This window comes from Stegodyphus dumicola, chromosome 8, assembly GCF_044657685.1.
Source record: "Stegodyphus dumicola isolate Sdum_Otavi_A_Nest chromosome 8, ASM4465768v1".
Classification (NCBI taxonomy): Eukaryota; Metazoa; Arthropoda; class Arachnida; order Araneae; family Eresidae; genus Stegodyphus; species Stegodyphus dumicola.
In genome coordinates this window covers 139,160,148-139,187,407 of record NC_140775.1, presented here as the reverse complement: position 1 = coordinate 139,187,407, position 27,260 = coordinate 139,160,148, and the positions used below count along the sequence as shown (strand labels likewise).

The window sequence follows — 27,260 nt, the reverse complement described above, 5'->3', positions numbered from 1 at the left end:
AGCAGCCCGTGGCATTTTTTAGTCGAACTTTAAATCAAACACAAAGAAATTATTCCGCGACCGAGAGAGAGGCACTTGCAGTTCTGTTAGCAGTGCAAACGTTCCGAGTCTATTTTGGAAAGGCGCCAATAACAGTGTATTCTGATCATGCGGCGGTAACTAGATGGTACTCAGGAAAAAACTTATTCCCAAGGTTAATAAGATGGGCACTCAAGCTACAAGAATATAATCTGGTAATCAAGCATACCCCCGGAAAGGAAAATATCGTAGCAGATGCACTATCCAGAATAAAAATAGATGAAGAAGGTAATACTGTAAAGGTGGCAATGCTCACAGCATGAACAATAAATTCCCGAGAAACTGTAATAACCGAACTGGGTAAGGATCCTGAGTTTGGAAGCATTTATGAGTATTTAAAGGATCCTGAAAATTTTAGCCACCAAGATATTGTGGCGATAAGAAATAGGGCGGCCCATTACGAACTAATAGATGGTCTATTATTTTATACAAAAACTACAAATTTCAACAACGAATTTCGACCTGTTATCCCAGCTAGTCTTAGATTAAATATCCTGCAGGAGTTACATGACTGCCCTTTAGCTTCTCATGCTGGTATTCGAAAAACTATCCAACGCGTACGCGAGGCAGTCTATTTTCCTGAACTGCAAAAGTTAACAAGGGCGTATGTCCAGTCCTGCCCAACATGTCAAGCAGTTAATTATATTAATTTCCGCCCGGCCGGGTTTTTAAATAGTATTAAATCCGAATTTCCAAATGAAATAATTGGCATCAATATATTGGGCCTTTTCCCAAAAAGTCAGTTAAATAAAAGTCGCTATCTCCTTGTTATGGTTGATCATTTTAGTAAGTGGACCGAAATTGTTCCCTTAAAACGAGCCTCCGCGAAATTAGTTACTGATTCTATTTTAAATAAATATATTTTAAAATACGGGGCGCCCCTAAAATTTATATCGGATAATGGTCCTCAATTTGTAAGTAATATATTTAAAGACATGTGCCAAAAACTGGGCATACGTCATTTAAAAATGGTCCCGTATCGGCCGCAATCAAATATAGCGGAACGGGTCAATAGAAATATAGTGAAAATTATCCGTAGTTATGTTAAAAATTTTCATAAAAGCTGGGATAACTATGTTAATGAATTTGCTTTCGCCCTTAGGACCGCAAAACATGATACAACGGGCAAAACTCCTGCTGAGTTATTTTTAGGCAGAAAGATTATAACGCCGTTAGATAAATTATTTTATGTTCAACAAAGAGCCCCAGAATTTAAAATGGGTGATATAGAAAAATTAGTTAAAGAAGCAAAAAAGAACACTGAAGTAGCACAGAGAAAACAAAAACTTTATTACGATTTGAAACGACGGGGAGAAACTTATAAAGTAGGAGATGAAGTATTAAGAATTAAGCATTCACTTTCTTCAGCACCAGAAGATAAAACCGCCAAATTTTTTCCACGATTTGAAGGACCATATGTCATAGAAAAAATAACTCACGCTGTAGTTAAAAGCCAGGAATGGTGAAACATGCTCCGCAAACATTGATCAAATAAAACCCTATTATGATCGTAATAAAATGCAAATATTCAAAGATCTTTTGCAGGATCCGGCACGGCAGGCACAAGCTCCAGAGGTGGAACAACGACAAGTACAAGGGCAAGCCATTAGGAGGCAGGAGCAATTGAAAAGAAAGTTTCCCCGTTGGAAATATGAAGGTAACAAGAAAAAGAAGCCGTTCCACCGTCTAGAAAAGAGAGCTCACGACCACCCCCAGAATGAAGAAGGGAGAAGTACGACGAATGCAAAGAAAGCCAGGAGAAATAACTGCAACTATAACCCGGCTCCCAAACGGAAGATCTACTCATCGGACAGGACTCTCCGCAGCAAATGTCGGCGAACTGCGGAAGGGCCACTAGCGGCGGAGGAAAAGATACAAGGAAAATTTGAACGGCCAGCAACGAGGTCCAAGCAGGAACGATAGAGAAGTGTCCCGGTTCCGCCAAGACCAGCTGTCATCAAACGGCCAAGACCACAGGCAGAGGCGAAAAAGAAGGTATTCAAGGGTGACGGAACTGGAGGAAAAAGAAAGCTTCTAGAGGAAGAAACTGAAGGGCGAGCCCGCACAAGAAGGAGGATAAATCAAACGAGAATCTTCGCTACTTTCCAGGACTGGGCTCAGAAAAGAATGTCCGAATATCACAAAGATAAGTAAAATTTTATGTCACTTTGCAAACTTAAGTTAATCTTTCATTCTTACTGCAAGTGGCAGATTTCAAGAAGTTTTACCTCATGTGAGGTCTACCTTTATCGCCAAAAAGGCGAGAAATGAGTTGTTACCGATTTTGGTATTATGTTTTTCAATTACTCGCGAGTAAAACTAAAATTGATGTATAATAGGAATGTGTAAATACTTGAATATTGTAAAAGTTATTGTATAAATTTTATTTAAAACATTCTGGCAAGAAAGAAGTTTTAGTCTGAAAGACTTTTGAAATGTAGTATTTCAATGTAGAAGAATTGGCACTTGCTTGGAAAAGAATAGAAGTTAACAATGTACTACTAATGTATGTTTGAAAATGCGTAAAATTAACGGCATGTTAATATATTCTTATATACAATGTGAACTGTTATTTTAAATGTTAAGAAATACTGTGATATGGTAAAAGTGAAAGTAATGCAAAAAAAATTTTAAACTTATTCTGGTGACTGTAAAAAGACCAAATTATTGTGAATATGTGTTAAAGGTTGAATGAATGTAGTTAGGCTCTCTGACGCTACACTTCAGAGTTAGCCACTTTCAGAATAGTACCTCAGGGTTTAGAGTTGAAGATAGGGTGTGTTACGAGGTCTTGTTATGTTGAATTTTAACACGTTAGTGTTTTGATTGTAGGCGGCAGTGTTGAACACGTATACATAAACACATTCGTGTTTGGTGTTTTCTTTTACAACACATGTCAGAGAGCACGGGGAGAGATAATTAAAATAAAGTCATGAATGAAATAAGAATGTTAAGAGAAATATAAATATTCATGTTACTTGCCATTTCATTGTGTAACATTTCATTAAACTAGTTTTCCTTCCAGATCTCTGGAAGGAACCAGATTTGAATAAAAGCTCCTGTTTAGATGCAGTACGGATGAAAAATTGGTTGTCCACGGAGCTGCTATTGTAAAAAGAATTTTTTTTTAAATTTCTAGTTTCTAGTGAGAAATGTTTGTAAAAGATTGGCCTCGCGTTAGATTCTAGAGCTAAAAGTTTTCAACAAGGTCGTTTTAGACCTCAGTTTCAAACTAATTAACTCTGGCGGGAAGTATGTAAGGATCTTAAGTTTTACTAACGTTTATTTTTATTTTAAATCTTTACTATCACTTCTTATTTTCTACTTCCGGCCAGAATTAAAAGCTTTAACTTATTTAAGGAAAATTTGTCTGGCGAACGCCAAGTACTTAAGTTGTGGCTTTTTGCCAAGCGAGAGAGAGGAAGGAGTTAGTCGAAGCAGGCCGCTTGCCTTCGCAGTTTTACTCGGTTGCTGGTTGCCTTCCAGGCCAGAGGTTTAATCCTCGTGATAATTTTAAACGTATTGTAGTGTTAACAGTTCTCTGTACTACATACGGCTTCCTGCTAATATACGGCCAATCTTCCACGTAGGCCCTTGTTTATTATTCCAAAGTTAAGTTAGAGTTTAGTTAAATATTTTTATATTCTTACGTTCAGACCACAAGTAGTTGGTCTCTGTATTCCGAAGTACGGAAATTTTTGTAAAGAGTGAAAAATAAAGGGTTTCGTATACCCTTCCTGTGTATCTTGTCTACTTCCCACATTTATTGAACATAGCTTTAGTAAGCTCCCTGTTCCGAGTCAGGTTCTTCAATGTTCCCCAAGCAAGTAAGGAGAAACACTGAACCTGATATAGTAACTGAGTGAATTAAATCTGCTATTTGCTGAAACCAATGAATTTATTGTAGAAACGACTCTATAAGCATATTCTTAACCATAATTTTTTGAAAATCGACAGTATCAGAAATGTGAAAATGCAAAGGTTCTCCTTAAATAGCACGGATCTGAGCTATGTGCTGAACTTATATCTCGATTTTTTTACATAACTAAATGGGTAAGGAAACAAGATTAGCTGCTGCCTTCCCTTATTTGTCTGTAGCATCACCTGTGTTTACTAAGGACAAGTACACTGGTATATGGTCACTTTACTTAACCCGTTCCGCCAAACTAAGTTAATGGTACTACAGGGTTAGGAAATCATCTTAGTCATTGCTAGCAATCTGACGGTTAGGCCGCCTTTTTTACATTTTACATTAATATTTAGTTTCTTGGATTTAATTATTTTCATTCACTTGCTTCATTATCTCTAAGATGCCCTTGTTGCAGTAATAGTCCGTGAACAGTCTATTCACAGGATATGTGATGTAGTTGGAAGGAAAGAACTTTTGTCGAAGGTGCTCCGTTAGAGGGCAGGAGAGCAGGTAATGAAGTATATCCGTGTCTTCCCCGCGAAAACCGCAAGAACAGTTGACGTCCCGTCTGAGGAATCGTCTGTAATACGCTGAGAATTTCCCGTGGTTGGTACAGGCCTGGAGGAAGAGTCGGTTACATTTGAGCCTCTTGAGAGTATTTTGAAGATGTTGTAAGTAAATCTTCCTGTCTCTTTTTCCTCCCTTCGTGATGACCATGTCTCTTGGAATGTTGTCTTGAGCAGCCTTTTTGCAACTTCTGCGGAAAGCGGAACTTCCTTGTCAATTTCTGGTTTGTGAGCTGTGGTCTTAGCTAGTTCATCCGCTCGTTCGTTGCCTTTCTTCCCGGTGTGTCCTTTTATCCAGTTGATCTTTAAAGGGATGGAGGAACCTAACGTCAAAGGATGTCTCTAAGTGCTGCCATGTGCGGATGTTTTGGAGGAAAGGAATTCAGCGCATTCAGAACGCTCATGCTATCTGTGAAGAATGAAGTGTGAGCTGCTGGTTGCGTACCTAACCATAGTGCTGCTTCTTTCAGTGCGAGGGATTCAGCTTGAAAGACTGAAGCGTGGTTGCTTAGATGGAATTGTGCTTGATAAATTTCTTCATTGTTCGAAAAGACCGTGAACGCTGCCCCTACTCGTCCTGAAATTTTTGATCCGTCAGAGAAAATATCTCTTTGTTATCCTGAGGGTGGCGATTTGCACCAGGGAAGGATGAGTAGATCTCCTGGATGTAAGACAGGGGGATCTTGGAAGCTTTCTATGCTGGCATAGGATAGATGTAAATCTTCTTTAGTGTGAAGGTCCTCTTTGCAGTGTAGAAGTCGGTAGATTGATCTTTCTAATTCTGCTTTTAGGTCGAGTGGGTGCGTACCAGCAAGAACCTGAAGTGCTGCGGTTGATGTGGTGTTATACGCACTGGCAATTTTTAACAGGATTACTCGCTGTATTTGTTGTAGTTTTTGACATATTTTTGCTGTGCCAGTCATCCAGACTGGCACAGAAAAGTACACTGCAAAATTAAGAGAATTTACAGATTATGTCTATTTTAACGAGAAGTGTTGAACCAAAATTGCTAATTATGCAAATATTTAGAGTCGAATATGTAAGCGCATACTTGCTTGCCTGCGGAGCTGTGATTCTGGAGGGGATATAAGCGCACGACAGTTTTTGTAGCAATTTGCGTTCTCGTACTTCTTCACATTCACCTTGGTGTCTAACAATGGTAAGCAGGTATATGTCTCACGCCCTCCACCATCTTAAACCGGCAGCTGCCGAGATACAGGAGGCCTGCCTCGGGAATGCATTTGTTTCTTTGTGAAGTCACATGAATAAACTGGGACCTGGATGATATTACATGAATGCGTTAGCTGCATGGATATATAAGCTTTAGCTGTTAGAATGCATTGGTGAGGCTCTTGGGCCATAATTACATGTTTCATGACACTAAAACAATATCGAGGAGATCTTGGAGAAGGTCGACCAAGATCCACAACGACGAATGGGGGTCGTTGTTTAGCATTTTCCAGCGTGGCGACACAGGACTGCTACAGCTTCACAGCTATCAAGTGAGATGTATGCTGCTAATGGAACCGAGTTACATGGTCTACAACTACCCGAAGGCTTTATGAGATAGAACCATATTCCAGAAGACACACTTATTACTTCCTACTCACTGCAGCACACAAGAAAGCGCGTTTAGTATCGGGCAAACAACATGCTGCTGAGACCAGTCTCTATTGGATCACCACGCTTTTTGCAGATAAGTGGAGACTCAGTCTGGACACTGATTCTCGGCGTACCTGTATCTGGAGAGAGTCTGAAACAGGATACCGTCACTCTCTCATCAGGGAAAGAATCATTATTTTAGTGGAGGTGTAATGAGTTAGACAGGCGTTATGTTGGAGGTACGCACACTCCTGCACGTGTTTGACAGACTTCCTAACCGCTATGAGGATCAGAAACATTATTAAAAAGTGAAACAGATACTATCGAGAACAGTGTTTTTGCTTTTAAATCATAACTGTTAATCAATAGCAGACAAGTTAAGCTTCAGAGATATATTAAATATCCAACACTAACATTCATGCTGGAGAGGTAACACACTGGCGTGTGAAAGACCTTCATTCTGGCAACGGCAGTATATTGATTTTAATTCCCTGAATTTATTAATATCGCATAAACATAAAATGAATAAAAAGGAAATTCGAAATTCAGGTTTTTAAGTACCCATGTTCAAGTGCAGGACTAAGTAAGATTCTAGGAATCTAAGTCTTTCTATAGTGCATCGAACTTACACATAGATTACTAATTTTTTAATCGAAAAATGTGGCTATACATTTAAATACTGCACTTGAATAAATTAACAATTTTTAAAATAAGGGTGAAAATATTAAAGAGTTGTAATGTTATAAATAAAGAAAGATCTGTAAGAAAATTTAACTTTTTATATAAACGGGCTGAACAGATTTCAGTTAGCAAAATACTCATTACGCTTTAAAAAGTTAAAAAAAGTTCCATATCTCTAAGTGCAAAACTGAGTGATTATTCCATATCTCTGTATGCAGTATTCGAAAAAACATTTACTTACTTGTGTCATTTTCTGTGACTATTATCGACTTAAGTTCAACACTTTTGGTGCAAAATGTCATACAGCCTATTCCACCATGGATATACTTGATGAGATATTTTGTCAACCGAATCACATCTAAGCATTATGGCCACTAGTATCTCTAGACGCTATGAATGTAGACACATTTTGTGCAATTATTTAAGATAAACTCGGCACATAAGCAATACATATCCTGGAGATATTGAAAATGAACATCGTTGGTTGCGTCCAGAGTTTAAAAGAAAGAAGGCTTCGTAAGATTTTTAAGAACATAGCAAAATATGTAGGCAAACGTCCTGAACTGAAGGGGCTTCTTTTCTAATATAAACTAAGTGTAGTCTCATAATATATGAGCATATACTATTTCTATAAAAGTTACATTTTTAAACTGAGCGCATCATTTTGTAGATGTAATTCCAATTATTCCTGAGCTGTCAGAAGGCTCACATATTGAAATAATTAATTGAACGAATTTTTTTGTACATCTGCGTTTTTATTTTTAATACAAGATACAATAATTCAAGCCTAATACTTTTTTTTACATTTTCTTTCAGTGACTTTGAACATGAATTGTGTTTCAAACCAGTCAGGTAAGAACGAATTGTTTACCTGTCGTTCCCTCTGTTTATTTTCTTTCTTTATACACAGATGCGTTTTCCGTAGCTACAGCCGCCTATGAAAAGGTGCCCATCAGTGACCGAACAATAAAATTACTGAACATGCATAATTCAATACAGATTCAAGTCCCGGCTTGCTGCATGGGATATTTTTTAGTGTTCTCCATGTGTAATTAAATACGGCAATAGTTTTTTTATTCTATCTTCCATAATAACATCTCTTCCCTTAGAAAGATAGACCCTTTGTGCTTTGCCTTAATTTAATTCTAATCCAAGCCAACCGTTATGCGAGGAATCTTTATGAATTTTGCCTTCGAATTTTAAAATATCATAACAAAATTTTTCTTATGCTGTCTGCTAAAGATTTTATACATGTTTCACATATCGGTCTCTTTTATATATTTTCCTTAGAACGAATGGTCAAACAACAAATGGATCAAGACAAGAAGAATTTGATTGCTTTTCTACTATTGGGTTTTATAATTTTCCAACATATCCATGTAGTAAAAAGCTGTCTTTCGTTTGCATTCATCAACCAATAAAATTGCTCAGTTGTAAGTATTATTTTTAAAAATATATTTGAAAATAGTTTTACTGAAACATTTAAAACTATATTTATATAAAAGTAGCAGGGCATTTAGTAGTCAAGTGAATATCGCATACAGCTATAGACGAAAATAAAATAACTTTTTATTTGTTTACTTATTTATTTTTTTCAAATTTAAGAACAGGTCATTTTTAACTTTTCTTATTTATTTCTGTTGTCTGTTATATGAGTCCTAATGATGTAATTTATTGATTCTTTTTAAATTGATCGATTCTTTAAGTTCACCGTTTTGTTCTGATCGGTTATCAAAGTGTTTTCTCTGAAATATGACAAAACGTACACTAGCCAAAAAAACTACAAACATTTTAACAAGAAATAAGAATTACTATTAAAATATAGTAAATGACTTATAAAATATGCTATTCTTTTCTGTTCAACTCTAAAATTTCTCACAAACGCTTTCTTTTCGTATATGAATTATACAGGAAAAAAAAAGGTAGAAGAAAACAAACATTGCAACAGCGCTGAGTAAAAAACTACTTTAACGATGCAAAACAATGGATGATCAATGAGAAATTTTTTTATATCAGTTGAATGTTCCCCAAAAGAAAGATTCTGCAGCACCATATGCAAAAACATGCCTATCGTAGGCCTAGGGTTTCTGAAGTAATTTCAAGAGGGAAGCCATTTTTGGCCAAAGATTTTGAAGATAAAACTTGTCTTAATTTAAGTGACATAACAATTCGATGCATACTTGTAAATAAAAAAGTGTATTCTCAAAGTCCAAAACAAAAACACTCCAAAAATCGGTAACGATGTTTACAAAATCAATGAATTATATCGTGGGATTCTAAACGACACACATTAATAATGGACTAAAACGTTGAAGAAATAGAACCGTTTCTACTTTTTGGCCACAACTGTATGAATATGTATACCAATATCTGTGTACCTATATATACACTTGTGTGCAAAACTTAAAGATTAATACTTTTTATGGAAATTAGAGCTACAAACTTAAATGAAACAATGCGCGGCGATTTTATGTTAGATTTTAAAGCCATAAATCTTTATTGAGATGGTGTGCATTCACATTTTGGAAATAATATTATAGCTTGGAAGCTATAAAAGCATAAGTTCAAGAAATGTTTCTGAATTTCTAAGTGATGAATGTCTGTTACAAACATTCACTGAAGTGCATTCCATATTGCAGACAATGAAATGGACACTAGCAAACTCTTAGATGATTTTAGCCTGCAGAGACTCAAGACGAAGGGCGAAAGACTGTGACCAACAGATTCGATATATTTTCTAGCATGGTATGTCAATCATGGATGGACTCCAGAAAAACATATCAGCTGTTTGACGGGCAACGCATTTGGTTCAAAATGGTGGTTGCCTGCGATCTGAAACGCCCAATGATGACTGCTAAGAGATGGTATATTTTTTACAGGCGTTTCACATTCACAAAAAACCTTTCACCTCTAGAACAAGGTTCTGTTTAAAATTTCGAAACCAGTCCTACAAATTTATGAATGTTTCGCTGATGTTTGTTTCTTCCATTTCTCCAATAATCGTTATTCGGCTTTTTTTAACTCACATTTTTTAATATTTCAGAACTCTAATAAATGCTTTGAGGAATTAGACTGTGATCTAAAACTTTCAGAATAAAATTTAATGTTTTATTGTCTTATTTTCCTCATCGTGTCAGTAACTTTCTGATAAACTCTGTACTTCCAGATGCAGATCACTCTCGTAGAAAGGTTCAGCGAACACTTGACTGTTCCTCATATTTAGTCCAGGTGTAATTATTACATTGTCCTGGGTGTAATTATTTATCGACTTAATATAAATAATACCTATATAATCCTGTGCTCTGTAATCAGGCAACTGTCCTAATCCGGCATATTTTGAATTTTCTGTCTTTAATTTCTGGATTCGCTGCGAGTTCGATGTCTACTGTTCAGAGTTCAAATATGTTTTTTGAATTTTTTAGATTTTAGTACTGTTTATGTCTTATATGCAGTCGTATTATAGTATAACAGAAGGAGAACTAAGAGATGGCGAAGAAATACGAATGACTGGAAGCAAAAATCAGTATTATACCTGAAAAGCTAGATTTACTGAAAATATCCCATAATGTCTGTAAATGCATTTCGAGAATACTATGTTATCGAAAAATCACCCACTGTTATAATTTAAAATTCTTATATTTTATCCACGTGTTTTATTAGTCGAATAAAAGATTATTTCTCTTAACATGCTTTTCTTAAAATAATGCACGTCTTTTATGAGAAGCCTAATACTAAAAAAATGCATTAAAATAATTTATCACTTTAATATTACGTTAAACGAAAATATATTTATTTAGCTTTATCTCAACGGACATCATTTTCATCATTCTTGTAAGGCACCTTTAACATATGAAGCTTATATGTGTGAGATCACCTTATATACTACTAAGCACATCCTTTTCCTTATAAAACATTGGAGGGGTTGTGAAGACGTCTTATATTTGGATTACAATGACATATTAGATGTTGCTACAATGACGCTCTGAGGTAATGGTTCAAAAATTAAAAATAAGTAAATAAAAAAATTCAGTTAACAACGTCAGCGATTTTTCAGAAATTTTCCACGGAGCCAAAAGTCAAAACATTAGTCTATCCTACAGAGTACAGGTGATGCGATTACGTTAGTTAAATTCAAAGATACAATAGGCGCTCACTTAACCAGCTTTGGTTTAATCACTTCAGTCCCAGTGATGCCAGTTGGAATCATAATATTTAGGATTTTTTTTTCTTTCTAACAAAAGCTCCCACTGACTCCAAATGAACACTGTCAAAATCTGCATACATTTTCCCCAGCGAAATATATTTTTTCCAACTAGTAGATAACTCCACTATCCTTTGTTGATGAATGAAATGATGCTTGCTAAAATTTTACTTACAACAACATGTTTTGGATAAGCATGTCAAAATCAGCTTCATTTTTGAGGCAATTAAAAGCATTTAATGGAATCAAATACTTTCTTATTTAATATTTTAATATTTATAAATAGTATGTGAAGCATTTTAATAAATATATCTTTCAAAATGTTTGTATTTTTATTTACTGTAAAGTTATGATTCCAAATGGCATCAGCGGGAGCTATGTACAACTCAACACATCTTGGTTTCTGTGTTGTTTACTTTTCATTTGCACTATTATTACTAGTGTTTCCTCATAATATTTTGCTAATTTTTAGATATATTTGTGATTAAATACAGGACTTATTGTTTTATGCGATATTGTTTCATTATGTCAAAGCGTAAATCAGAAATTTCATCAGTTGATAAGGCAATTTATTAGTCGATGAAGAGAACGTTTTCAGATGTGAATTGGAAGATTCCAATGAGGAAATTATTGAAAACATTACAGATAATTTATCTAAGAATGATGAAATACAAAATATAGTTAATAAATCTCAGTCAGTTAAAGAATTTCAATGCATGTCTGTTGGGAATAAATTAATTGAGATTGAAGTAGAAGAGGAACAAGAAAATGTGCTAGATACTGAATATTAAAGTAAGAAGATGATGACATAGAAATTATAAAAATTAGATAATGGTAAAACTCCTGAGCCTTCTAGTGGGACATAAGATAGAAAAAAAAGAAGGAAAATGAATAATTCAAAAACGAAACCGACTGAAACTCTTCCTTGAACTCAAAATGACCACCAGAACTTTATTCTACATTTCAAGGGCAAGTTTTAGATCTACTGCTCGAATTATTTACAGCATATGAATATTTTAAATCTCATTGTCATGACAATGTAATTGATAATTTGGTCCGTTAAGCTACAATATAATCATGTGAAAAAATAACCAATTCAATAAACATAAATAAACCTGAAATGGAGGTATTCCTAGGAATTAATTTCATGATTGGCCTTATATATATGCCTGCGTACAACTAATTGTAGAGTGACTCTGCAAGATTCCCTTTAATTACAGACAACATGTTTCGGAATTACTTTCAGACTTTGAGACAATATGTTAACAACACCAACAAAAGATACCTGGTCATGACAGACTAGATAAAATTAGGCCACTTACAGATGCATTTTGCGAGAACTTAAAAAAGTATATCAAGAAGAAAATATCAGTATTAATGAGTGTGTAATTCCATTCACGGGTGGAAATAAATTAAAGAAGTATATTGGAAACAAGCCTCATAAAAGAGGCATAAACGTTTTTGTACCATGTAGCATGAACGGCATGTTATACGTTGAAATTATGGATGAAACCCATTCCAGATGCCAGATATTACAACACAACTCAGTTGCCCCTTCACACAGAAAAAGATGCAAATTATGTATTAAATCATACTCTAGATTAATGTGTGAATATTGTAATGTTCATCTGTGCCTATAAACAAAACTAAAAGCTCTTACAAAGCGTTTTATACAAAATAAATAATAATGCTCAGATACTGAAGTATTTTTAACCAAATATACGGTTCAGCATTAACTATTATGTCAGTAAGTATAAGTTTAGCTGTTTCATTTTTAAAGAATATATTATTTCTTTAAAAATGAAAATCTATTAAATGCGTATTCTAATGACTTTGTACCAACTCCTATTGGCATCAATCTCATTTTAACTTGTTCGCCACTTAACTCCCCATGATGTCATTTGGAATCGTTTAAATTTTTCTTTTTTGCTTTTCACCATTTTCTTCTGAATGCAAAATGAATATATTTTACAAATTTCAGGTTTTTAGAATGAAAAATTAATATTTGGGATTGAAAGGATTAATCGACAATCAATTTAATAGGCCGCTCGGCTAAGCAAATTATTCATACGGCATCTGTTGCGAATTCTGCCTATAGTCAAAATTGTTTTTTGTTAATTACGTTTTCATTTGAGCGTAATTAACTTATTGTTATGCAGGCGTTATTTTGCTTTTGTTTGAACGATGTATATGGTTTCCTCTTTACGCAGTTGCTTTAAATTAGTGCGTGAAAACGTTTTCTTTGACAAAAGGAGTGAAAATGAAGATAGGATTTGGAACCAAAATTAAACACTCTAAAATATTTATATAAAGAAACCAGTGAAATGCATTTAAGACATATTCAGAGTAGGAAAGAATACGTTGACGACTGACGCCGAAATCTTAAATCGATTCCAAATTTTAGTACACAAGCGGATTCGGAGAAAATGGTATTTTCAGCACGCTGCTTTCTTGGAAAACGTAATAAATAAGCTGGTGGATAATGTTTTACGGCTATGATTTCAACAAGAATGTCTCAGGATACTCCAATAAGTGGTGCAATTTTGAAATATAAGGCATTTATGCTACATGCGAAGTTTAAAGTAGTTTTTTAGTAAGTATAGGATAGCTGTACCACTGGAGCACTGTGGAGTTCATTATATAGGTGTCGGCAAATCGAACAGCAGCAAAAATTTTTTAAACTATTTAAGATTACATCGAAGAAAAAGCTTCTTAACCATAATTCGATTTAACCAACCATTTCGTGATCCCACAAGGGTCCACTTCCGTAGTGACAGATTAATAAGTTGCCTACTTTAAAAAAAATTGTGCATTTCGGATTCAGAAGCAATTTCTGTAAAATAAAATAATTTAAATAAGTTCTCACTTTGACCAATGATTGAACAAATGAATCACAGTTAAGGATCATGTTTTACACTATACACTTGGTTTCAAATCTTGGTATCAAACTGAGTGTAGTTGCCTCATTTCTTGCTGCATACTGAAATGGTGTAGCAGGAAGTATCGAAAATTTTTTCTTTATATACTTACTTTTTCATTGTAGCGAAGACCAAAAATTAAACCTTGAACAAATATAGCCTCACACCTAGATTTCCCATCTTTTAATAATATCCGAAAGTCAATAAATTCCTTTCTGTGTAATTGTGTCGTCAGTATGTAATCCCACTACAGCTCGGTAAGATTTCCTTCTAGGGAAGTATTAAATTCAAATGGGACTTAAACTCTGAAAGGTTTCAACTGATGAGCTGATAGGTGCTTTTAAATTACTTCTCGAAACAATGGTTTGAACTGTATTTTTTCCGATATACTCTGCGAAGCTACTGGCTAGGATCTGTACCTAGGCAGTCTCGGCCACGGGGGATAAAATTTATGAACTTGGTGGTTTTGAAGGCCCTGGGAAAGGTCATTTATTGGCCGGCCTCGGGGACTGGCATGTCCTGAGCGGTGTGGAACCGTAGCTGGAGGGCTTGGTTCCCCCCGGTTTGCTGGGTAATGGCCCACTGCGACGGGCTCGCCCATGCGACTGGTAGGAGCATTAGACGACCGGTGCTGCCTGGTGAATTCCAGGTGGTGCGCTGCTCCTCTGGAGGGTAATAGTGGAGGTTGAACCTCCACGAAGTGCCCAAAGGGGAAGTAGACCTGTAGTGTGATTTAGTTCACGGGGCAGGGAAGCCTAAAATTTGTTGTTGTTATTACATTACCAACACATCTTCTTTTGAACCCACTTGTATTAAATAATTTGTATGAAAGCACTGAAATATATTTCTCTCCTCATAAACTACTCACGGCGTCACCAAGCTTGGCGACTCAAAATTTAGGTACCATTGTACTGAATTATATTTCTAATAATGTTTTGCATATTTTTTGTTTACAGCTAATATTTTCTCTAAAACTTGGAGAAAACTGACCAACAGTGATACTTGTTACTTAATTGAGAACGAAAAAGTACATTGGCAAGAAGCGAGCGACTTATGTCAGAAAATAGATAAAGATTCATATCTTCTCCGAAGTATTCAGAATCCTGAAGTTTATTCCAGCTTTAAAATGCTTTTAGGTGACCATTTTAAGCATTCAGAAGATATGAGTAAGTAACTTAATATTTATTTTTCAAGAATAGAATATAAAGTTTGAAAGCTTTTGCTAGTAAAATCATTCAAGAATAGAAATTTAAAATCTAAAAATTGACGCTGGTTATAACGACTTGTCGTACTCTACAGAGAAAGAACCTTATGACGAATGGTCGCTATAGCGAAAACTGGTATAATATGTTCTCATCTGGTCTGGACTATTTATGCATATGATTGCGATGGAATAGTAGTTACTGTTTGTGGTCGTTATAAGGAACTTCGACAGTATATTTCTATTCGGTTGTTAATTCCTTTTTGCTGCAGTTGCATTTCCTAAAGTGTAAAACACAATAATTTAAGTATTATAAACGAGCATAACATACTAAAGGACATAAGAGAAAAGTTCAATAAGCAAATTTATCATTATTTAACTAATAAAATATTCATAACTGAGATTCAAAATATATCAGTGTTTTCTAACATAGTCTTCACGGCGTCCAGACAAAGTATATCGGAGTTGTAGCTATGTCTGGATTTTGGAAGAAGATATCTTCCGTGATCCCACCAACTGCCTAGCAACTGATGTACCTCATCTCTTAGCCCGCTGCAGTTAATAAACATGTTGCCAAAGAGTTAAAGAGAGGGGTACGTGCATAACCTGCCTGAGTAATTCACCAGCATCACTAATACTATTTTTTCCACTTGCACCTGTATATTTGTGCTATTTCTCTATTTCAGTATTAAGAAAAATAGGATAACTGCTCATTTCTGCTCTTCTTGCATGCTTCCAAATGGGTGGACATCTTAGCCATCTGTTTGCGATCTTATATTTCTTATCAGGCTGACGAGTCAGCAAGCTTTGATATCTTAGGTTGATAAGCGTAATTTACCTATAATGCAACTATGTACTATAATTTTGAATTTTATGGATATATTAAAGCTACCTTTTGGCTACCTGCCAATATTACGTGCTTAAGGAAACTTCCGACGTTGAAAAATTCTTCTTCTCGTATTTTCTTTCAGAAAATGTTTCTTATTCTAAATATTAAAAGTTTTAATGAATTAAAATTTACATTCTCATAGAATATTTATACTTTTTGCAATAGGTTTCTAAAAAATAAATTCAACATTTTATTTATTTAAATTTTTAACAATATTTGAACTACAGACCGAGATCATAGCCCGGCTTAATTAATCGAGGTCATAACATCTATCTGGATATTCCCAATTTTTTTATATAACTGCTTTGTTCTTTCTCTGTAGACGGAATACGTACTTATTTCAAGGTTAATGAGGGAACTTTTTAATCAAATTTTATTTCAACAAAATTTATACAGTTAAAAAAATAAAACATTTTCATTTCAGTACAAGAAATAGAACAAAACTCACTTTGTTAATAACATTAGCATTGCTAAAAACATTAGCATTGAATTCTGCAAAAACTCAAAGAAAACAAAGAAATAATAAGCCAGTGTCTAACTTAAAGCCTTTCCGTTAATGCTTACAAGCTACATATTTGCTGAATATTGGACGATCTACAATTCGTATGCATTCATTAAATTGATTTAGTAGCTTCTTAAAAATATGTACTGTATTCTAATAATTTTATGCTGTTTAAATAAAATATCTGATGTAGACACCACATTACTTCCTCGTACGACGTATTAAATTATGCACATCTTTCGCTGCACTTCATTTATACTTATTTCCTCGAATTTCATTACAAATGTATTTCTAACTCAATAAATTCAGTTCTCGCTTCGCAGCACAGTCAAAACTACATAAAATACTCTGTCTTCATTAAAAATTATAAAATACAGAAAAAAAGAAAAAAACACCAAATACAGTTAAAAAATTTTTGCAACTAAAATTACAGCTTCTTCCCAAAACACGAAATTTGGCTTGCGGACAGGAAGACAATATTTTCGGTGCACACAAGTGAAAGTCAACTTTTGGCCATACTGTGCAAAAAGACACTGAAGTTGGTGCAGAAACTGAATTCACTATTCTGCTAAAAGTTCCAAATGTAAATATATGGCAGTCTCGCTAGGGTTAGCTCCACTTAAACTTGTAAATTGTTGATAATTCTACAACTATTGCATACAGATTAACAAACTGGAAAAATCTGTAACCGGAATATAAAAAAAAAGTAATTTAATCTTCAATCACATTTAAAGCAAAAAATGCACAATTTGCTAATATATAAGAATAAAAAAAACTGATCTCACGATTCGAGTAACAGACTGGCAATGTATATATATATATATATATATAAAACTGATCTAAAACTGTAAAAAAACTGATCTCATATATATATGAGATCAGTTTTTTTTTATATACACGATTGGTGCTGTCGGTTGCATTGAAAAAGGGAAGTGTACAACTACATGTTATATCAGTGCGGTATGCAAAATTTAAAACGGTGATTCGTTTTCGAGTTACGTATAGATATCACGAAAAAGTCTCTTCTGAATCTATTTCAAAATCCATTTTACAATCCGTTTTAGAAAAAAGTTCCTTTATTCTGTCCGTACGAATAGGTATTACGTAGAAACATCGTTCAAATTGATTCGACAGCGTCAAAATAGATATTGTTGTTTAAATATGATACCCGAAATTTATCACGATTACAACACTTCCTTTACTTCGTACAAAGAAGAAGAAATTGAAAGCATGTAAATAAATCAACAAGCGTAATTCTACTTAGTCTTGATAGAGGTGCAAACGATCCGAATAATTGGAATTCCGCATTATCTGCTTAGATATTTTGTAATCTTTTGTACTTACTTTTGTTCTTTTGCCAAAATATGAAATTATGGTTTGCGCCTTCTCAAGACCTTTTAAGCTATGTTACATTAATATGTGTTAACTAATAACATAAGGTGTCTCATAAATTCGGACACAATTTAAAAATCATATAAAATTAGCAAATAGCTGCATCATATTGCTGTTTATACACAAAATCTTAACTGAGAGGCAGATTTTTTTGACATAATGATTAACATTAGTTGCAATTTTCATCCACAAATGGCGGTTTTAGTGTTATATATAAGTATGTACGGAATGGTAAAAATTAAGATTGCACGGAATTGATTCTTTTGTACACTACTCGACATTGAAAATGCAACACCAAAAAGGAGTGGCCCTAAAATTATGCAAATTTCAGGGTAGCGCACGTCACCACTAGCTTTCCAACGTACTTCAAGAAAATATAAGGGAAGGAAATTGAAGAACGTTCACTTTTCATGCCGTTATTTCTGCTAGGGAAATCATCGTATAAAATTTGTTCTTGTCTCAGAGGACGCGTGTGATAGCAGAGAATGCCAGGCCGTCTTCAACGGAGGGAGTTCCAGCAGGCAGACGATTTTACGAGAGGCATGGTAATAGGGCTGAGAAGGGCAGGTTGGTCCATACGGCAAATTTCAGCTGACACACAGCTGGACGCGTCCACGGTGCACCGGCTGTAGCGACAATTATTGAAAAAAGAAATGTTGCAAGTTAAAGAGGTAATGGTGCGGCCAGAGTGACGTCAGCAGACGTGAATCGACGCACCCACCAACAGGCGGTGGCACACCCGGAAGCTACTTCTACCTCCATTCTGCAGCATGTTTAAGACATCCTGGATGTTCCCATATCGACCAGAAAGAAAGCCGTCGATTGGTGGCTAGTGGCTTGCGCTCGTGTCGTCCGTTAAGAAGACTGCCATTGATCCCACATCATAGATCCCAACGTCTGCTAGTGCCGGACTTGAGCGATATGGACGGCGGAATGCCCCAAGGTCGTGTTCTCAGATGAGTCAATTTTCCTGTTTCTCCAATGATAGTCTCCGCGTCGTCTCCGTGGTGTCGATGTGGAGACAGGTTCAATCCGGCAACAACTTATGAGAAACGGGATGTAGCGTGGTAGAACACGCGGGGTCATGGTTTGGGGAGTAATTGTATTCAAGGTATTCGTATTCGTATTGTATTCGTATTTGTATTCGTATTCAGGGCACTATGACGGCCCAACGATACGTGGATGATATGCTGCGGCCGGTTGCACTTCCCTAGATTCAGGGACTGGCCTAGTGTCCTTTATCAGTAGGATAACGCCCGACCACACACTGCTCGCATCAGCCAACGTGCTCTGCGAGGTGTACAGATGCTTCCTTGACTACCTTTCTCTCCTGATCTCTCACCAATCGAACACATTTGGAATGTGATTGGACGCCACTTGCCGCGTTCAGAAGACGAACTGTGGCAAATGGTTGACAGGGAATGGACGGCCATTCCTCAGGACACTATCGGTAGTCTCATTGACTCTGTACCGAGACGTGCTTCGTGTATCATCATCTAAGGTAGTCCTACAACTTACTGAGCCAATGCTGTTCTCGCTCTGTATTACGTATATCATTTCGAAATAAAGATCACTTATTGTTCGTTGCTGCTACTCTCTATTTGCTGAGTTTCATCACTTTATGGTTACTCCTTCTTGGTGTTGCATTTTCAATATTGGGTAGTGTATTTTCAGGCATAATATAGTGCTACTAATAATGTCGCAGTTCATCATCAGCTGTCAGTTGATGAGCTGTCAGTTGATTCACATCTTTTATGCATTTGGATCTGCACATTTTCACAATATAAACCGTGCAGTGCCAAAACTTGAACCAAAACATATCGTATGCCGATTAAAATTCGTCTTTGAGATAAGTCTTTAGAAACAAATCAAATTTTTATGACGTAATTCGTTGATTTTCGTGATATTTTTTAAATATGTCCGAATAATTTATAGGAATCCTGTACTTAAGATTAAGTAAAGATTATTGCCTTTTTTGCATAGAATTGCGATAAACATTTATCTAACGGATGTTAATTTTGAAATTTGAATTTTTCCAGCAGCTTCATGGTGGATTAATTTAGTACACGATGGTGATGGATTTAAATGGCTGAACTCAAATCGCACTGAGCTGGAGTTTGTTGATTGGGATTCACGGACAGACTTTAGCGCTGTTAATTCATATGGCTTATTATCTCTTAGGAAACTTCCAGACAAAAAGATTCGTTGGAACTTGGACAATAGAGATGCCACACATGGATACATTTGTGAAAGACATAATTGCAAAGATACTCGTAAGTTCATCAATTTTTCCAAATACTGAATATTCGATTAGGTGCTATTTTATTGTATATGCAGTAAAATCCTCTCATAGTGACAACTTAACCTGGACGACCACTCAGATTACTATGCGTGAACATTAATTATCATCAATATTAAATTAATAAAATATCAAAGAATACTAATTGTTCTTTGGAATTCCGTCAGTTCCTAGTACATTTCGTATATCGACGCTATACGATTTTATTGTTAGTCACGTACGATCAAGAGCTAAAAATGGTAGCTAAAATTTTCCGTTTAGCCTTTTAGCGCATTTAACTAAAACAGTTCATCTTAAGACTTTAGCACAGAGGAGCGTTAGCTCAGAAGGGCTATTACCTCGAAACGGGATTTTGCGCGTTGAATCACTGTAAAAGGCTGAATCACTTTTCAAATTGTTGCCACCAATTATTATTGCCCTGTATTATTTTAAAAGAAATTAAATAAAGGAAGATGTGCATGAGTGTAGGTATGTTTCTTGCATTGTGAAAAAACGACAGTACCCAGAGCCATCAAATTTTAAATAACGAAATCCTCCACCCGAACATGGGGATATAGAAGCTCGAATTTTGAATTTCGATATATGAAAAGTATATATAGCCTAAATTAAACAAATTCGCTATCAAATTTTGCAACACAGTAGAATATTGCATTGTCAGCATACATATGTATGTAAAAACAATTTCAAGAAACTCGTATTTGTAAAACGAGGTCAGATATTAATTTGAAGATTTAACCTTTTAAAATCAAACAAGGGGATAAACTAAGCTGCCTTAATAAAACCCTGTAATAAATATAAATGATTTCGTCACCTAATGAAGAAAGGTACTAAGTCATATTTCTGGGAAGTTCAGAAATAAAATAACCTGTCCAGATAGAGTTGTCATTTTTAAATATTTTTCAAATGTCTAATTAATCAACTTCTTCTTGTCTAATTAATCAACTCTCAACTTCTTCCTTCAACTGTCTATGTTAAAAGTCGAATGAATTTTTCCCTCTCCATAAAAAATTGTCTGTACCCCAAATTTTTATTATTATTTTTGCGATGATAAGACACTTCCTATGTTACTTCGAATGTAAAAGGTTTTTAGAACATCAAAGGAATCAGCGTATTTCAGAATTTCTCCTTTATTTAATTTCTTTTAAAATAATACAAGGCAATAATATTTGGTAGCAACAATTATCATATCATTACATTCATGCACATTTTCCTTTATTTAATTTATTGTAAAATAATGCAGGGCAATAATATTTGGCGGCAACAATTATCATATCATTTTTCATACTGCTTTCATTAGAATAAACACGAAAAATACACTAAAAAAACATTCTGCTCAGAAAAATTCAAATTAGAAATGTTTATTTTGAAAACCCTCCTTAGATTTCAGATCACTGCATATTGACAAAGAATCCAAATACAATCTTTAATGATTTCCACTCTTTTACTGCTGTTTAAAAATTAAGCTGGTGATTTTCTGCCACATGTCCATTACATTGCGTGTTCCAGTAAATAAGTTGCAGGAAAACTTTCTAGATACCGTTCCTTAACCCTGAGATTAAAATACCGTGAACAAAAAAGTGCATCTGCAAGATGCAAGAAATGCAGGAAGGGATAGTGTCAAGTAAACAAATTCTGTAATTTCAGTTAATTTATGAAATTCTACATGCACAAAAACCTGTACCATTAGTGTATATTGAGGATTTACGCCGCAAGTTTTGTAATAACTTTCCGCAACAAAATTACTGCCATACCAATGATCTTCTTCATAGGGCAAGATCAGCTTTATCAAAACATCATTTTATATAATCATATAAAATACATTTCAACCTTTGAATTTAAAATTAAAGACCAATAGTACGGTATGTTAAAAGGTTACAGCTGAAAACATCGTGAATGAAAACGTCACGGAGAAAGCAACGCGAGGCGAAAACATCGTGGTGCCAAACATCGTAGAAGAAAAGAAAGCAAAGAGAAAATATCACTTTTCACACATGAACACAGTTCGAAAACATCGTGGTACAAAATATCGCGATCGAAAATAAAGCGATTCAAAAACTTCGCAGTTTAAAAGCATCATCGTTGAAAATATCGTGGTAAAAATAAAGTACCTACAAATCATCATATGACGATATTATCGCGCGTATGCATTTTTCAGGTTTTAAAAGTTATAACTGCATTTTCGCATAATGATTTGGGAGCGCAAGAAAGAAAAGGAAAAGAGAGTGAAAATGTCAACGACACTTCAAGAATAAAAGGCAACAAAACAAGATATAATTTTCACTTAAACAATAACAGATTAACGAACGTGAAAGAAAATAATTTGATAGTTAACTAAGCAATTTGTATAAAGGTAACCTTATGCAGTTATTTGTCTTCCTTTTCCTAAACATTTTTAGACTGTATTTTCCATGAAAATTATCAGAAAAAAATATAAAAATATATTAATTTATTAATAACCCTTGTTAATAAACTAGGAGTGTCAATGTCCAGGAGTGTCAATTTTAATTCCCAAATAATTATGCGAAAATTCACTTATATTTTTTAAAACCTGAAAAACGCGTATGTGCGATGTTATCGTCATGCAATGATTTGTAGGCACTGTATTTTTTACCATGATATTTTCGGAGATGATGTTTTTAAACTGCGAAGTTTTCGAACCGCTTTATTCTCAACCACGATATTTTGTACCACGATGTGTTTTAGAACTGCGGGGTTTTTTTTCTTTGCTTTCTATTTGCTATTCTTATTTCTATTTCTTTGCATTCTTCCCATGATGTTTGTACTACGACGTTCTCCCCTTGCATTGTTTTCTTCACGAGGTTTTCGTACGCGATGTTTTTGCTGCGATGTTTTCGGCGGGCACCGTGTTAAATGTAAAGATTTCACTTGACGTCTAAATATAAGATTAACATTGATGGTATTCAATTACAAGTTATTCATAACTGCATGAAACATTTTGAAAATTCATAACAAATACATTTTTCGGAGAAATTATTGCGGTACCAAAATTTGTTCTAGTGAAACAGAAACAAAGAGACAAAAATTTTTATATACATCACAAATACTTAATTTGCATATCTTTTATGATAGGGCAGACATCTAGGAATTAGTGCATTTCGTCCATGACTCATATATCATGGTGTCATAGGTGATACCGTTGCTAAGAACCTAGAGATTAGGGAGGAGTGGATGCACAAAAACAGCGTCTTAAACTAATCTCAAAACGAAAGCCATAGGGATTAAATCTGAAAAAGGAGGTGGCTACCTTATGAATTCGTCATCTGATCGTCCTGAGCATTTTATCCAATTTTATGGAAAACTTTGATCGAGATACTGTCGCGAATTATGTCTTTCCTTTGTGTCAAATTTTGATTAAACCCTTAAGCGTAAAGTACGAGTCTCATCACATACATTTTCTGTGCCAAATTCGACGATGACAGATATTTTAATGTTTGAAAATCATATAAATTGATTCTAACTTGTAAAAGAAAATTATCATAGTATTTACGCACTATCTTGTCTTCTTTTCTATCTAAAGTTGTCTTATTGTAGATAGCAAGGAATCATAATTGAATTGTTAGAACATTAACTGTCAGGTAACGGCTTAAGGTAATCCTGCAAATTATCACGATAATTGTGTCTGTAGTAGTGAGCCTGATGACAGATAGTCGTCATCAGCCTTATTGAAACAGATAGTCGTCGCTGTTTTTATTCGTCTAAATTTTCAGTCTGGCAAAGTAAATCCTCCCACTGACACATCATCAGCAAAGATTAACATACTAAGCGTTTAAGAAATAAGTAATAATAATAATAATATTAATAATAATAATAATGGGCGTCTTTTTAATTTACCCTAATAAAATTTGGTATCAATTGTTTAGTTTATTTGTAAGAAAGAATCTTGAAATATTTCGCGTGTTAATGGAAAACCTTGTGTTTTTAAATTGCACTTAAAAAATCGGGTTTTGTCCAGTATTAATCTCATTAGGCCGTTGCATTCTTCTCAATAATTCTTAATCTTGAAGCTGCATGGGAAATAATGGAGTTCACATGTGCTATGAAATAGTTTAATTTTTTTCTTTGTTAACATTATTAATTCTTGTGAGTAATTTAAGGCATGCTTTGGTTAAAATGGCAAAGAAAATACTCTTTCAGCTAGCTGAATCTGAAAATTAATGGATTGACCTTGGATTATTTGATTACGATAAAGCACACGATGATTGCCTGTCTAAAAGAAAAAAAGCCTTCGTAGAGGAAATTCTAAGATAATCCGAGTCGCAAAAGTTAAAATAGTGTAATATTAAACTCATATAGAGATTTCATGCTTTAGCATAAATACTATTTCTTTTATTTTGCATTAAATTCATAGATAATGCTACATTTAAAATAAAACTGCATAAAATTATTTTAAATTTTTAATTGTTTTACTTAATTTTCTAGGTCCAACAGTTGCATACATTGAAGACAGAACTCAGGTGACACAAAATTCATCAACTGAAAACGAAACTAGTTTGCTGGGAATACTCGATTTCCGTTGCGTCCCAAGTGGCTGGTATTTGACCAACAGCGTACTTTGGTTTAAAGATGGCACTTCTGTCACATCAGATGGAGATAATTCACGCTTAACAGTGCCTGTTTTCCCTTGGAGTATAGCCTTGCAAGGTTATTATTGGTGTTCTGTGGAAAAAGAACAACCGCTTGAAAGAATCGTATCATCTAAAATCCTCTTCAGAATGCCTGGTATGTTTATCCTTAATCTGCAAAATTTAAATGCTTTACTTATGAAACACACAATAAAGTTGTATATTTATGTTATTGCCTTTGATTTCTTAACTACAGTTTTGTTACTTTCCAGGAGTGCACACTTACGCACTTTCTTTGTTATCCAAAGATAAAAATATTTGGTCTGAATGGTATGGCTTTTTATTTTCTGGCTGTGAACAACCGACAGAATTTCTTTCAGCTTTAGCAAAGGTCTTGCCTGGATCAGTCCAGAACATTACAGTTAAAAATATTACTTACGATGTACACAGGTAGATATCAAATTTACCTTCTGTTTGCATACGAAATTTTTACATCTTGCATTTTCAGTCAATAAGTGAAAAAGAATTCTAAGCAGTTTAAAATAAATCCAACTGCATTTTAAATGTTAGTTTAAAATTTTCTACTCCTTAAAAAATAGGGAAGAGAAAGTGATAAATTACTTTTATTAAAAATAGATAAATAAATAAATAAAAAACGCATTCTATTGTATTTTGCTTGCGCTCAAATTCTGTGGCCTGAGAACAATCCTGTATATATCTTCTAAAATGTTTTGGCATGGTTCAAACTTCCAATGCCATTCATAAATTTGCAATTAATATTTTGCACTTTTATTCTTTGAATGTGTATGTTACTGATTTTCAGATTATATTTCTTAAGCTATCAATTTCTTCATCGATCCATTTTTTTTTAAGATTCATTCTCTTTCCAAAATTTTTAACAATTATAATGGTCTTTGTAAAATGAGTAATTTTAATATGGGTTTAATAATAGAATATGGAATCTTTTATCAACTCTTTTCCTGCTTTGTATAGAATCAAATCTTGTAGATGATCACCCCTAAAACTGACTGTATTTTCGAGCTCATCAATAGAGACCAGTATTGAGCATCGCGTCGTTAAGACGATTTCATCTACAGAAGATAAAAACTATCCTGAATTGTGAATGACCACTTTAGAGACGGTTCGCCATATTAGGTGTTTATTTAAATATCGAGTAATTCAAATGTTGCAAAATTTAATGCTGTCATTAAGACTTGTTAACTAATAAGGAAAATACTAGTATGTATTTAAAATTCAAAACACCTGTTTGTGTGTAAGCATATTATTAATATATTTATTATATTGCTATTTCTTAATTTCTTTCAGATTATGAAATGGGGATCTTAATTTTTAAATCGATTGATCACTCTTATCTTCTGTTTCAATATATTTCATTTTATGTTATATTTTATTTTATGCATTTGAAGCGTATTTTATTTTACGTTATTCACTTTCTTTATCTAAAATTGTTATTACTAACAACTGAGAAGTATAAGATCCTCCTAATTCTGATCATTTGTGTTTCAGTTCTAAAGTAAATACCCATTTACATCTTATTTATCCAGAATCAGCAGGAGATGAAGAAACTTTATTGGAAGAAATAAAACTAGCATTTAATTCAAGTTACAAGCATATTGACAGATTCTACAAAATTTTCTCTATTGCAAAGGAAAGCATTATGGTCAGAAGCACAGGTTATTATTTTTTATACTTTTACAAGCATTTGAAATATTTAGAAAAACATACCGATAAAGTAAACGATATTTAAGATGACAAAAAAATAGCCAGTAATTTATAATATCAGCAGATACTGAGAAGTAAATTACTAAATGAAAAGCATTTTAATGCAAACTGCTAAGAGTTATAGAGAATCTATTTATTATCAATAAACCTTTAAGAGTAAAATAAAATTGATGAAATAACTCAGTACAGTATAAGTAGGGATTATGAAATGCTTGAAAAATTACAGTACACTGAAGGCAGTTACTGTAGTGATACTAATATTACGTAGCTGTAATTGAATGCGGAAGTCACATCATCTTCCTGGTATTCCAGCCAGTCACCTACCTGATTGTACTCTAAAGAACTGATTTATTCTGTGTGGAGCACAGAATAATGTATTCAAAGAATTTTCCTATACTTCAGGACGCTCCGATCCTTCGAGTCGGACGTTCTTCTTAGAGGGACAATTGGCGTTTAGCCGCACGAGACAGAGCAATAACAGGTCTGTCATGACCTTAGATGTCCGGGACCGCACGCCCGCTACATTGAAGGAATCAGCGTGTGCTTTTCCTGTCCGATAGGACTGGGTAACCCGTTGAACCTTCTTCGTGCTGGGGATAGAGCCTTTTTAATTGTTCCTCTTGAACGAGGAATTCCCAGTTGACGGATATATTTAACAATTCGTATCAAGTGCACTGAAGGATTTTTGCAGGGAA

At 34.4% G+C, this 27,260-nt stretch overlaps 1 protein-coding gene across 3 annotated transcripts in view; it reads left to right on the top strand.

Annotated features, from left to right (window-relative positions):
- The window catches only part of LOC118195202 (uncharacterized), a 194,916-nt gene that overhangs the window by 119,493 nt on the left and 48,163 nt on the right, over positions 1-27,260 (top strand). For 2 of the 3 annotated variants that reach the window (XM_035366461.2, XM_085822496.1), the window contains 7 exons: positions 7,654-7,689; positions 8,128-8,270; positions 14,913-15,122; positions 19,980-20,213; positions 24,680-24,979; positions 25,095-25,272; positions 26,350-26,516. In XM_035366461.2, the coding sequence (XP_035222352.2) occupies positions 7,654-7,689; positions 8,128-8,270; positions 14,913-15,122; positions 19,980-20,213; positions 24,680-24,979; positions 25,095-25,272; positions 26,350-26,516 (1,268 nt within the window). The remainder of the gene's footprint in view (positions 1-7,653; positions 7,690-8,127; positions 8,271-14,912; positions 15,123-19,979; positions 20,214-24,679; positions 24,980-25,094; positions 25,273-26,349; positions 26,517-27,260) is intronic. The other variant, XM_085822497.1, reaches the window with a different exon arrangement.